The 13,406-nt window shown below is 42.3% G+C and overlaps 1 protein-coding gene across 4 annotated transcripts in view; it reads right to left on the bottom strand.

Annotated features, from left to right (window-relative positions):
- Positions 1–499: 499 nt before the first annotated feature.
- spen (spen family transcriptional repressor) overlaps positions 500–13,406 on the bottom strand; it is a 30,484-nt gene continuing 17,577 nt past the window's right edge. For 3 of the 4 annotated variants that reach the window (XM_068733697.1, XM_068733695.1, XM_068733698.1), the window contains 12 exons: positions 13,243–13,400; positions 12,852–13,052; positions 12,612–12,763; positions 12,366–12,491; positions 12,080–12,193; positions 11,883–11,996; positions 11,672–11,772; positions 3,750–11,553; positions 3,274–3,618; positions 2,973–3,167; positions 2,626–2,802; positions 500–2,520 (listed from right to left, as the gene is read on the bottom strand). In XM_068733697.1, the coding sequence (XP_068589798.1) occupies positions 2,389–2,520; positions 2,626–2,802; positions 2,973–3,167; positions 3,274–3,618; positions 3,750–11,553; positions 11,672–11,772; positions 11,883–11,996; positions 12,080–12,193; positions 12,366–12,491; positions 12,612–12,763; positions 12,852–13,052; positions 13,243–13,400 (9,619 nt within the window). In that variant the 3' untranslated portion in view covers positions 500–2,388. The remainder of the gene's footprint in view (positions 2,521–2,625; positions 2,803–2,972; positions 3,168–3,273; positions 3,619–3,749; positions 11,554–11,671; positions 11,773–11,882; positions 11,997–12,079; positions 12,194–12,365; positions 12,492–12,611; positions 12,764–12,851; positions 13,053–13,242; positions 13,401–13,406) is intronic. The other variant, XM_068733696.1, reaches the window with a different exon arrangement.

Genomic DNA, 13,406 nt, shown 5'->3' with positions numbered 1-13,406 from the left:
GCTGAATGCAAAAAAAACAGTCTACAAAGTCAATCAAAGTCTTACTTGCATATGTTTAAGGTCTAAGGAAAGGTTCTTTGCTTCAAAGGGTACATATTTACCTTTGACAAACGATCAAATTTGAAGATACTAAGCTCCGGGGGATAAGCAGTCGTATCAAGACGCAGAGCCCACCTTTCAAAAAACAAATCATTTTCACTGTGAATTGAAATGACAATTGACTTGTGTCGCAGCAATGTAGTTAGGCAAATACTGACATCTTCTGACTGCTGAATGCATTGCAGCACTGATTCTGATGAGCGATGATATATATTTTATTAATTTAAACTGTTGCAAAACTTGAGGCTTCCAGACAATGAACAGATTAACTTTGAGATTTTAGATTACAGCGATGCAAGTCTTCTTTCTTAAACCACAGTCAAGATTCTGGATAAATGTGTCTTCAATCAGTGCTTCAAAATAACTTCAGTTTCTAAAGGCAAGTCACAAAAACACAAACCAAGAGTGACAGACCATTTAATGATCTTCATAAGTAAGTTAAACAACCATTTATTTTACAGTTTAAAATGTCCTCATGGAGGAACAGCAAAATACACTCAAAATGAAGATTGATCAAAAGACAGTTTTCATACTAATCACCGTTTTAAGTTTTTTTTTTTTTTTGTATTTTCTTCTCATTTGTTTATCAAAAATTATAAGTGCCTTCAACATAACCATGAGAGTATTCAGCTTGCAGTCATAGAAATATTTACAACACAAAACTGACAAGCACTGTTTTACTTTCAGCATCGGTTTCACCTCATCTCCTGTCTCTTTCAGACTGCTTTGTTTTGTTGCACAAAACAAACATAAGGACCCTGAAGACAGACAATTATGAAGGGGGAAAAATACACAAGAGCACAGATTAAGGACATTAGTATTTACAGCTTGGCTCAACACAGTTAAGGGGAGGGCTGAAAACAGATGATCAACACATCCAATAGCGGCATGATATCAAGTTTAAGTCACATTCTTTACTTATGATTTCTGTTTACCCTTTAAGATTTGAAAATAAAGCATGCTATAGCACATTTGTTATGAAGTCATGGCTTATATGACCTCAGGATTCAGTTCTTAATATGTGAGAGGATGATTTTCAGACAGGAGGGGGCAGTAAAGGACCATATCAGGGAGAAGGAGAACAGGATTAAGAACAGAAATGCAACCCCTACAATACAATGGTTCCTTCAAAATGAGGATACAACTTCATAATGTAAAAGCACTGTAGTAACAGAGTTGGGTTGATGAACAATACCAAAAAAAAGGTCTGCCGTCAGAGTGGCAAAATACAAAGTCACATATGAAAATAGGTTCTGATCAATTTTTGTTTTAGATACATTGCGTGTGCAGAGCGTTTGCAAAAGACATTTTGGCACAGAATACATTTTAAAAAATATTTTTTCTTGAATATTACTACTGGATCATGTACAGATCCTTCCCACCATTCCCATTCTTGCCCCTGCCCAAAAGAAAAAAATAGAAACAAAACAAAATTAAACATTTGATGATCAGTCTTGTAAAATAATTCACTTGGTCTCTCCACATTGCTTCAGTCTTTAAATATTTATAATATTTACAGTTTCACAATTGTCCACAATACCCTTAGGCTTAAAGAAGATGCAAACAAAAATAAACAAATTAAATATTCTTTATATAGTCCCCTGTTGAGGCATTGAGTGTAACTGTACAACTCTAAACGTCCCCTCTCGAGTTCCTGGGGTAGGGAACACTTCGGGATGGAGAGTCGAGTCCGGAAATGGTGTAGAAGTTGGCTGATGGTGAAGGAGCAAAAGCAGTATGATTGATCAGGCTGAAATGATCCATGATCATTTTTCAGGCAATGATTTTCTTTCATCTTGCACAAGCATGGCTAATCACTAGAGTAATTCCAGTAATTCAACATGTATCATTTTATACTCAAATCTGTACAGAGTTCACAATTTTTTCCTTAACATAGTGCAATGACTTCCCATATTGTTTGTCTTTAAAAAAATTATCACAATCACTTTTATGAAGGTAAAAAATATCCCACAGGAAGGCCTCAATCCATAGCTTTATAGGTGCTATGAATTAGGAAAGGCTGCACAACACCTCCAAAAATGGCAAAAATGAAATGATAAACCAGAAATGATCATCGAAAGTCCTGTTTGACCCTTCTCTGTAGAGGTATAGTTTTTGGAATTCGATGTCATTGAGAGACTTAAGGACTTGGTGGAGAATTGGTGAGTGCATGCTAAATTAAATTAGTTTTAAAGCCAAACTCATAAAAATATGAGGCAATTCCAGTTTACAAAACTGGACAATTCCAAAGGGGCTGGTGTTGGCTTTGTTCAGCAAAAATGAAGGTAATTAAACAGAGGCAATGACAATCATGAGGTGAGGGGAAATGCTGGAGATGCTGTTAAGAAGGTCCGGGGCTAGGCGCAAAAGGTGGCTCTCCGAGAATTCACATGGCGGGAAAATCTGCACCACATAAGCTGGCTGTGAATCAAAAAATTAAAACAACATGATGAGACATGACCTTGAAAAACACGGGCACAATATAAAAAGAGAGGTAGAGTAGAAAAAGTTTAAATGACCACAAACCTGATTAGAGCCAGGGTTGGGCACATTGATAATGCCAGCTGCCTGTTTGGCTTGCAGGTAGGTGATGAAGCCACTTTTCAAGGCTTGGGTTTGCCCAAGGACATCTTCTTGGTCTCGACCACAGGGTAGAGCCAGTAGCAAACAGTAGTCATTGTCCACCTGCCATGAATGATAAGCCTTTTTCATAAATGTAAACATAAAAGCACATCCCACAGAGTGTTAATCAGGTTATTGGCGGACAATCCATGCATTTGCAATAAATCTCTATTTAATCAATCTTGTTAAATAAATTCATCCAAACTTTAGCACCCAACATTCCAGAGGGAGTAAAAACTAAAAATACTCACAGTCATTCTGCGTGCCACACTGTCCAACTGGGAAGCCTCAAGCCTCATCCTCTGGACAATACGTAGTAGAGGACCTCCCTCTGTTGGCGGCAGGGAGCGCTGGGCCAGTATGGTGTTGCCAGAAACAAAGTGCAACTGGACGGCAGCCTGGTCGTTCTTCAGTGCCAACAGGCCTTGCCATACAATAGGATATTTCTGTCAACAAAAACAGAAAATGGGTTTTAAACCTATTTCCTCTTTGGTATAGTCTTGAAAACATATTCCATATATGATGACATTGCTGGTTAATCTGTCATCCTACCGTCAAAAGCTGCACCATGTCAACAGAACGATGTCCCGAATGTTCCAACTTGGCATCAGGCCGTAGGTTTAGAGAACTTGATGGGGGTACTGCTGGCATAGGTGTTGGCAGGAAGGCTGTAGGGCCTTTCTGTAGAGATAGATCTGGCTTATGAGTAAGACTCATAGGGGACGTCATGGGAGACTGGTATGAGGGGGAAATTGTATCTCGTGATATTCGGGAAATGTGCGAGAGGTCCGTAGAGGTAGCAAGGCGGAGATGGGAACTCTCAGGTTTGGAACCACTTCCTCCCACATGTGACTGAGGCATTTTACCCCTGTGACCCAGCTCAGGCTCCGAAGGAACCTGATTATAGGGACATACCAAATAAAAAGAATAATGCATATTTTGTATGTGCATATGAATATGATATATGAAATACAATTATTATAAAATGCTGAAATATTTGCAAAATGTAAATAACTAAATCAAATGACCTGTGAAGATGTAATGCCTTGGTTAGCCAGGTTGTGTCCCGATGAAGGATGCCCTGGAAACTGGGATGGAAAGCATCGCATGTCACGATATATTGGAAAGGAGCCCGCACCTCCTGGATGCATCATCTGAACACCATGTGGGTGAGGAGACACCAGGACAGGGGAAGATGCATGGACTCCCCTGGTTCTACTTTCGTTGGAGGGTGGATGTATTATCTTTCCTTCTAGTTGTTTGAGAGATTCTTTTGCAGAAAGGTCAATGGTCTTTCCCACTATAGGACTCTTTGAAGGCCCAGAGATGTTGTTTGAAGATGTTCCAGTCTCTGAGGTGCGTGACTGTCGTGCCTCTACAGCGACCTGCTCTCCCAGTTGCTGGTGCATGAGGATGCGCTGGTGCATGTCTCTGTACTGGTCCATGCGTATGCTTGGATGGAGTCCTCGGTGATCACTGTGAATCATCATTACATCTGATTGGAGTTGGGGCACAGAAGGTCTACTAAGGGCTTGGTTAAAGTGTCTGGGGTCTTCTTCACTTACACTACCTGATACTGAACCCTTGGGACTTGAATGGGACTGCAGTACCAAATCTCGGATGACATTAGGCTGAGGTGTGTTTGAGCGCTGTGGAGGCCCTGGGTGGGAAGAAGACAGGGAGTCACCTCGCCTTCCATAGTTTATCGCAGACATTGGTGAGGTGTTCATTCTGGCTTCATGAGCCATTGCCTGAGTGATACTGTGAGGTTGAATTATGACGGAGGACTGTTCCAGGTGCGGGTGATGCATACTAGAATGATATGTAGAAATCGGTGGTATACCGTGGCTTAGAACGACAGAAGTGCCTCTAGGAGAGCTGCTTGGGGGACAGGCTTTAACAAAGTGTGAAGGGGAGTGAACGGCTGATCGTGGGGAATGGGGTTCTTGCTTTAGGTGTTGAGCTGACCGATCAGTTGGTATGCTAGGGCTGGGGCTCATGCGGGTTCCAGATAGTGATGGGTGGTGTGGACTCATGACTGGGCTAAGGTTAGACTGCTGAACAGCTTTACCAATGTCCATCTTTTTGGGTAGAGGTTCAGACCCCAGTCCTCTCTTGCCATGCTGCTGCTGTATCACAGCTTGGTTGTACATCAAGACTTGAGGAGAACTAACTGGCTGTTGGTACATCTTTACAACGCCACCTTGGGACGCTGTGTGATACGGGGCATCAGATTTGTCACACCCAATACCCTCCTGCTTCATACTTGATATGACGGGTTGGGAGTTATATGAATGGCCTGTCAAGAGCACCCCTGTGTGCCCATAAGCTGTGGGAGTTGGGTTTACTTTTGGGGTAGGGGACTGGGATGATGTGATGAGTTGGTCTTGCTTTATCAAAGATTTGGAGACAGATTGCTGAAATTCTATATCACCAGCACTCGCTTGAGGGATTTGACTAATTTTGGCTCTCATCCTATGAGGTCCCTCGGTTTTCTGACCAGAATAACTCAAAACAACAACACCCTCTGATGTATTGACCCTTAGGCCAGAACTGGTGCCTGTACTATAGGGAGTGGTCTCAACAACAGAGTGCCCTCTAGTCACATCTTCTACAATATCCATGCCATGGTAGCGATTATTCTCATTTGAGTTTGATCTAAATTTTTGCTTGGGAATAGACAGGCCAATGCTGCGGTTGCTGAGAGAAATTCGTGGAGTTTCCTCTGTATCATAAGGCATTGGCATTCGACTTATTACTGAGGTAGCAGGAGAAATAACTGTATGCTGGATCTTCTCTCCACAGTTCTGTTGGGACTCTGTCAGTGGAAAGGGTTTGTGGTGTATGGGCTGGGGGGGTAAAGGTGCTCTCTCTTCAGGGTGTAACTGTCTTGAACCCAAAATATCAGAGGGATTTTCATTCTCTGACATCCGTGTAGGATCTGACAGTACAGAGGTCACCATAGTGGTAGGTATAGAATTGCTGTTTGAAGCAGAAACATATTTAGGTTCCATTAGGATTTTTCTTAAGGTACTAGAACTAGGGTCAATATCAGAGGCCTTTGTGTCAGGAGGCATTGGGGGATTTGTTGAAGGGGTTGCAAGAGCAATTGATGCTGGTGGAGAAGGAGTTACCACTGTAACTTGACACGAAGGAGCAACACAGATTCTACTTTCTTCAGTTCTAGGAGGCCAGTCTGGCGAAAGTGAAGTTTTGGCAGGCCGCAGCAGGGGTACACTGAAGTGAGATACAGGTTTTGGGCGGGCAGGGGCAAGAGTAGAGGAAGATAGCTCTTCTGCTTGGGGATACTTTTTACTACTGGATATGTTGCTGGTGCCTGAATGAAAGGCAGATTCTTTGGGTACAGGCTGTTCAACTTCAGGCTGTTCTGCCTCTTTGGGCGTGTCTACAGTTATAGCACTTGTAACATCACGTCTACAAGTTGCAATGGCAGTGACCACAGAAGCTGCTGCAGTAGCCCCAGCTGTAACAGTGGCTGCTTTTGAATTGTTGGTTTCTGGGTCTTCTGGGATAGACTCTGGTAACTTGACTGGGGAGGGCTCTGGTTGTGAAACCTCTTCAGAAGTATCCCCTTTCTTATTAGCTGCACCTTTGCGACTTCTCGACTTCTTCAGGGTTTTGGCTCTAACTCTGCCTGTTTTCTTGGGTGTTTCAAGTAGAGGGGCATCCTCTGCTGCCTTAGAGTCTGCCATTAGCCCCTTTGGGGTGGGTGTCACAGGACCATCATCTGAGTCTGCAGCAAGAATATTATTGATCACCATGTGTGTTTCCGGATCCATAATCTCATTGGAGGAGGAAGATGTTGATAATTCTGGGGTAGGGATAAGACCAGTGTAAGTAGGAGGAGCTGTGAAACTTTCTGCATCTGCACATGTTTCTTCAGCTGTAATGGAATCAATAGCGGCTGCAAGTTCAGTTTCGCTTGCAGGATTAGCTCGCTTCTCCTCAACCTCAGCTTCTGGCTCCACTATGACAGGAGGCAATGTGGTAGGTTGCTCTGAAGGTGGTTCCTTAAATGATCGAGGAAGTTGATCAACAGTAAGTTTGGCAATATTTTCAACTGCCTGCTCTAGTTCCATCTGCCGTGCTAAGATAGCTGCCGGATCAGAAGGGAGTTCAGGCTCGGATAGGGTGTCTTCTTGATCCTGTGTGTCAAGTTCTTTTGATTCTTTTGGAAAGCCTATGATCTTTGTTTCCTCATTCTCTTTTACTACTATCTTGGTTTGTGTAATGGTGGGAGCTTCAAATGAATCAAGCTCATCATCCCCTGAACGTAGTAAACCTTTTACATCATCAACGCTTACACGGATCTCTAGATTTTTTAAGCTGTGCGATTTATCTTCAGTGACCTGCTTTGTATTTCTTTTCAGCCTTGGTGTTTTCATTTTCACATTCTTTTCAGGCTGTTGTCTACTCTCAGAGGAGGTGGTGTCTACCTTTTCAATATCCCCATCAGTAGTTTTCCTTCCACCAGAATCTTTCAACTCTTTTTCCCTTTTGTGCACTTGTGAGCTTTCGTTTTCCACCTTTTCTGATAAGTTCACAAACAATTCAGAATCAGCTTTAGGGTTAAGTTCTGACTCATCAAGACTTGCCAGATCAGCTTGTTCAGCTAGCACTGTAGTGGTACCAGACTGTTTGTCTATTCTACCTCCTTTCTTGTTAACTGGAGCAGGTGATGTCAATTGTGTTTGTTGCACTTTCTGGGTGCGGGGTGAACGCCATCCCTCAGAGGCTTTCACAACCTCTACAGTAGTGGAGGTCTCTTTGACCTCTGTGCCTTCTTCCATAATTTTCTGCTGGTCCCCTTTAACTGGCCATGCATCTTCACCTCGTTTGATGCCTCTCTTAGGTGGGCGTCCTCGCCTTGTATTGGTATGTGGAATTGGAACATCTTGCTGTATTGGTTCTTTATCGGCAACACGTTTGCGCATGGAGCGTGCTGACTCAACCACCTCTTTACCAGCTTGGTCGTCTTCATGTAGTGTGGCATAGACTGATCTTACATTCCTGCGGCGTGTTCTGCCATGGATCAAACTAGACTCAAGGTTCTGCTCTGAATCTGATGCATGGATTGGTGACTTGGATGTGGCTTTGGACTCAACAGACGCTTTTGGTACTTCTGCCCGAGGAGATGAGGCCCTTTTGAGTTTTTCTCTGTCAATCCGTTCACTTTTTCGTGTTGCAGGTTTCTCAGTGGCAACAATTTGAGAAGGTTTGGAAGTACGCAATACTGACAGTGGTTTTGCCCTTTTACTCTTGGGTTGTCTGCGATTTGGTAATGGTTTTATTTCAGCCTCTAGCTCTGGCATACATGCCTCACTATCTGTCTCAGTTTTCTGAGATTCCTCAGAGTGTTTGGTTTCCTGATTTTCTATTTTAGGTTCTGTCTTAATAATTACCATTTTTTCTTCAATCTTTGGACAGTCAGAGTAAGTGAATTCTGCAGTCTCCCTCTCTAAACCCCTTAGGGAAGCACCAGGAGTGGGGGGCTTATCTTCCACAAGAGGATTACGTTCCACTGCCAAATGATCTCCAATTTTTGTTTTGGGTTCCATCAACTCTGCTTTTGTTTCCATTTCATTTTCTGGCCCCAAAAGCACAACTGGAGGGGTTATGGTGAGCTTAGGAGCATCTGGTTTGAAGTCTTCCATAGGAAAAGAATGCGATGGAGATACCTCAGAAACTGGCTCTTCTTTTTCTTCTTTGACAAATGAAACAGGTTGATCTGAGGATGAAGTTAAAAATTCTTTCTTTTCTGGTGAAGACATTTCTTTCGGGGGAAAAGCAAATGGGGAAACTAACATGGTTAATGGGGGGCTAGCTGATTTGTGATCAACCTTCAGAACTGGCTCAGATTCCTTATCAGACAGCACATTATCACTATTCTGCCCTTCATCCCTTTTAATCTCTACCACTATCAAATCATTCTCAGAATCAGGTGGAGAATGGTCTTTGTCCTTTTGTTGTTGAAGCTCCAAAAACCGACTATGGAAAAGCACTATGGGCTCTTGTGGCATGTCACCTACTCTAGATTCAGGCTGTGCCTCAGTAGCACCTGGCTTAGCAAAAGGCCTACCAACTCCAGTTTCTGATTCTTGGTCTTTACGTTCAAGATGCTGCAAACGGCGGGAATCCTGTTCAAAGATTGAGCTGTGCAGGAAGCGAGAGGCAAACAGGTCTTGTCGTTCTTGGTCCTGTGGCTTAAGTTCCTCCTTTTTATCATGCAGCTTTTCAACAGAGTCAGTACGAATCTTTTTTTTTTTCATATACCAAGAAGGAATAGGTCGAGGTGCTAGCTCTACCTTGTCCTTATCTGAACAGCTGTGGGAGATTGGAAAACGTGAGGGGAGAAAGGACCAGTTATCTTCCCTGGAAGAATACAGTGTCTTAGCTCTTTCAAGAAGTGCTTTGGTATCAGGAGTTATAGTTTTATCTAATGCAAAAGAATAAAACTTATTCTTTTCCAATGATCCTGAAAGCTTCAGGTCTGTCATCCTCTCGTCACGTTCATTAAGGATAAAAGACAAGGAACTATTGGACTTGGGAGAGATGTGTTTGTTTTCTCCATCCTCATCTGAATCAGACTGCACTTCTCCAGGTTCCAAATCTTGGCCAAGGCGTTTGTGGATGGTTTCACGTTTTGCAATATCACTGGGGAAAGTCATATCCATTCTAAGTGAATCAGACTTTATCCTTCTTTCCCAGCGGTGCATCAATTCCTCATCACAGCCAAGCAAGGTTGTCTTAAGCTTTGGGAGCTCAGTGTCAGAAGAGTGAAAAAATGTTTTCAAGGACTCCGTGTGTGAAAATTTCTCGTCTCTTGTTGGAGATTTTCTGTCTTTGTTTATAACTGACACAGAAATCTGGGCAGTGTCATCTTCCTCATTTGCATAAAAGTGACCATGCCCTATTGAGGATGTTATACTCTGATAAATGTCTTCATTCAACTTTTGGGAACTTAGAAAGTTGTGCTGTCTTTTTGCAGTCACTATTTCAAAACCAAAATTCTCAACTTTCTTTCTTTTACTGGAAGACCATTCATCATTGACCATATCCTGAATTGATTTTGGAACATCATGCATGATATAATCCTTTCCAAAGTCATGAGTCTCAATACTTGCTGGGTTTTCAAACTTGACTAATTTATCAGGATCGCCAAGCTTAGGTCGGAGCCATCTACTCTGTTCAATTTGTTTTGTGCAAATGTTCTGGTCAATGTGCACATTGTGTTCATCTCCGTCATTTGAGTCCCTGCATTTCCCTCTCCCTTGTTCGTTTTCAGACAAAACCTGTTTTTGTTCTTTTAATTCATCCAAATTAAAGCTGCCATCATCTAACTTCTTTGTGAGACTGGAGCCGTTTTCACTTTTTGATCCTGTGAAATCCATTTTAAGGTAGGGAGAGTCCAACTGATCTGTAGAATCTTCAGGCAGCTCCCCTAGCCGTGAATGCTGCTCCAGAGAAAAGCCTACAGAGTTGACTTCACTGTCTCGTCCATCTTTAGGACCGCTAACTGAAACCATTCGGACACATTTATCCTTGTGATGCTCCTTTTTATGCACCCCTTTTATCAAAATTTTTTTATCCAAGTCTGTCTCTTTAGCATTGTTCCATAGTTTGTGAAGTCCAGGTTTACCAACATCCTCCTCGCTAGTTCTCTTCTGTTTATCAGTTTTCCCAGAGTCTTCAAAACGCCTTTTCCTTGCAGCCAGACGGTCAATATCTACAGAAATACAACTGTCAAATCCCATTTCAGATTTCCCATGTTTTTTGGATTTGATTTTAGCATCCTTATCAATAACCTCCACTAAACTGTGCATATTTTTGTCTCTGGGCACCTTTACATGCTTAGAGATATCAGTTTTTGATGGTTCTGAGCAGAATGGAGGACTCCTTTGGTCAGCTGAAGGTGATGCCAATCTAGGACTGTCACTCCCACCCCTCGGTATTTGTTTTTCTTGGACAGATTGACCAATCAATTTTCCTTCTTTTTCTTTAACACGTGTTAATTGCACAACACAAGGCAGAAGATCTAACCTTCCTTTGCTCAAGCCTTCCTTTGGAATTTTACTGCTTTTACTTCGAAGGACTGACTCAGGGCTACCATCTTGTTCAAGTTCAGGCTCCGTCTCACATGCTTGAATAATGGGTGATGCAACTTTTAGCTTCTTAAGCCTCTGCTTCTCACTTTTGTCTGTGTCCCCTCGATCTTTACGTCCAGCCCGCTTCTCTTTTTCAACCAAATTCCCTCTTTCAACTTCAAAGACTCGATCCATCTCAAGTTTGTCAGTTTTATTATACCTTTCAGTGCGTGCCTTTTCAAGTTTTTCAAATCTGGGTGGGGAGATTGAACTGCAGCTACCACTTCTTTCAGAAGATCGGCAACAAATACGACGATCCGAATCATTTGGTATCCTCTCAGAGAACGAAGGAGATGCAGTAGGGCTGACAGGACGACGAGAGGCAACGTGAGATGGGCTTTGGCTACGCTCAATGGTCCTCCGCCCATGATCACGTCCACGATCCGTTTCAAAGCGCTCCCTCTCTCGTTCACGTTCTCGTTGCAAATAGCTGTATTTGCGAATGTCCTGCTCATAAGGGTCAGCTCTGTATTCTCGATATTCACGGGGGTCTTCAAAGTATTGTGGATCATAGTAATCTCCCTGATATGGGTCCCATTCTGTATAGAACTCCCGACTTCTGGCAGGGTATTTGCGACGTGGATCTTCAGTATATGTTCCTGGTGTTCGTACATTTTCGTAATACTGTCTTTCTGCTTGAAACTCATATTGAGGTCGTCGATCATCCCTGCCAACAAATAAACCCAAAAACCAAGATATAATTTCCTAGCACTTTGGCATCATTAATGTTTAACACTAGATAGTATTAAGGCAAAATGATTATTCCTTAAGGAAACTACACAAACCTTCTTTCAGAGAGAATGTCATAAAAGTCTCGAATGTCCTGCCCAGATGCTTGCATTGAACGATAGAACGCCATCTGACTTTCCTGATTGGCAAAGTCCACCTGAAAACAAACAAACAAGAGTAAGTTGCATTTCACAAGATGTCAGGCATTCAGAACACAAAAACATTACAGAGCAAATTTGAGAGCAACGTTTTTTTCCCCCCACTTACCTTGATTTTACTGCCCCCTATTTTCCATCCCTTTGTGTCTTTGACAGCGGCTTGTGCATATTCAATGTTGTTATACAGGATAAGGGCCATTCCTTTCATTCTGTCAAATACAACCTGTGCAAAACAGAGGAAAATAGAGTCCCATGTTGCCAGAAAGTAAACAATGGGCAACTGTAAGGGGTAAAAAACAGACTTACCTTGACAACATGTCCGTAGCGGCAGAAATGACGAGTAAGAAACTGCTCAGTTGTGTTTGAAGCCAATCCATCCAACCAAACACACGTAGTAGGCATACTCTTTCCAAAGCCCAGCTGAAAAAGGAAGGATCAAATGAAAAGATTGCAAATATTTGATCCAACATCCAAAAACTTAAAGAACAGTTTACATAAATCATGCTCATAAATAATACTAGTATGGTTGTGAAAGACAATAATGTGGTAGTTAAGGCAAAATGTAAAATTAAATTAACGTGATAAATCTCACCTTTAATCTATTGTTACCAAGGTACTCTCCATCCATCTTCTTTATAGCCTTACAGACACTGGCAATGTCGCAGTATTGTAGAAAGGCATACTGTGGGGCTCCATTCACCTTCTTAATGTCAATGTCCTTTGCACAATAATGAAAAAAGAAAGAGGCTTTCATTAAGCATGGTCATCTCAAACTATGCAGCATGATAACCACTGCCTATATGGAGATATTCCCAACTACTTCATAACATTAACCTACCACTATTTCTCCAAAGCGTTGAAAGATGTTAAGCAGGTCATGGTAAGCGGTGGACTTCTCCAGGTTTCCAATAAATAATGTCCGTGTGGCCTTTGGATGAAACTCATCTATCCTCTCATCCAAGGGCCGAAACTCGTTCTCACTTTCAGTCTCTGAAAAATACAGCAAGTGCCCATTCGAACCTGGTGCGTTTGGTCGTTTCATGTTTGTGCTGCAATATAGTTAAAGATCAGAACTTACCGGGGCCATTCCAGGCGGTGACCTCAATTTGCATGCCGAAAAAAAGCTTTCCCTTTGATGCTCCAAGTGCTTTCTCTTGGTCCTCTTGCTGGCGGAAAAAGACAAGTCCGTAGCGCTCCTCTGAAGCTCCGTGGATTTGTACAGATGTGACTTTTCCATGTTTCTTAAATTCATGGAACAAACCATCCTTCAGGCTCGTATCTGTAGTAAACCAATCAAATGTTTTATTAAGTATGTTTATTGAAAACGTAATATGTTATTAAATACTAAAGTATTGCTTTTTCATAAAAGGTGTCAATATTTAAGGGATAAACAGCAATACAATGCATTACTATTTCTGCGTAAAGAAGCTATTTGTAGTTGCGCACCGTAGGCGCACCTTATAACTAACCTGTAGAGCGCACAGGAAGATTTTGGACCTTGATACCAAAGCTTTTACGTGGTTCATCCTTGTCAAGGGAGGATAAAGGAAGTGCTGAGGGTGCTGGAACAGCAGCAGATTGCACTGAACGTGCCGGGGAGTCATCACTTGAACTACTGCTGGAATCACTGTAA

Source organism: Cebidichthys violaceus, unplaced genomic scaffold (genome assembly GCF_023349555.1).
Source record: "Cebidichthys violaceus isolate CVI_PGR_0920_01 unplaced genomic scaffold, fCebVio1.0.p SCAF_6, whole genome shotgun sequence".
NCBI classification, from domain to species: domain Eukaryota; kingdom Metazoa; phylum Chordata; class Actinopteri; order Perciformes; family Stichaeidae; genus Cebidichthys; species Cebidichthys violaceus.
The sequence above is the reverse complement of the archived record's forward strand: the minus strand, read 5'-3'. Positions and strand labels throughout refer to the sequence as shown.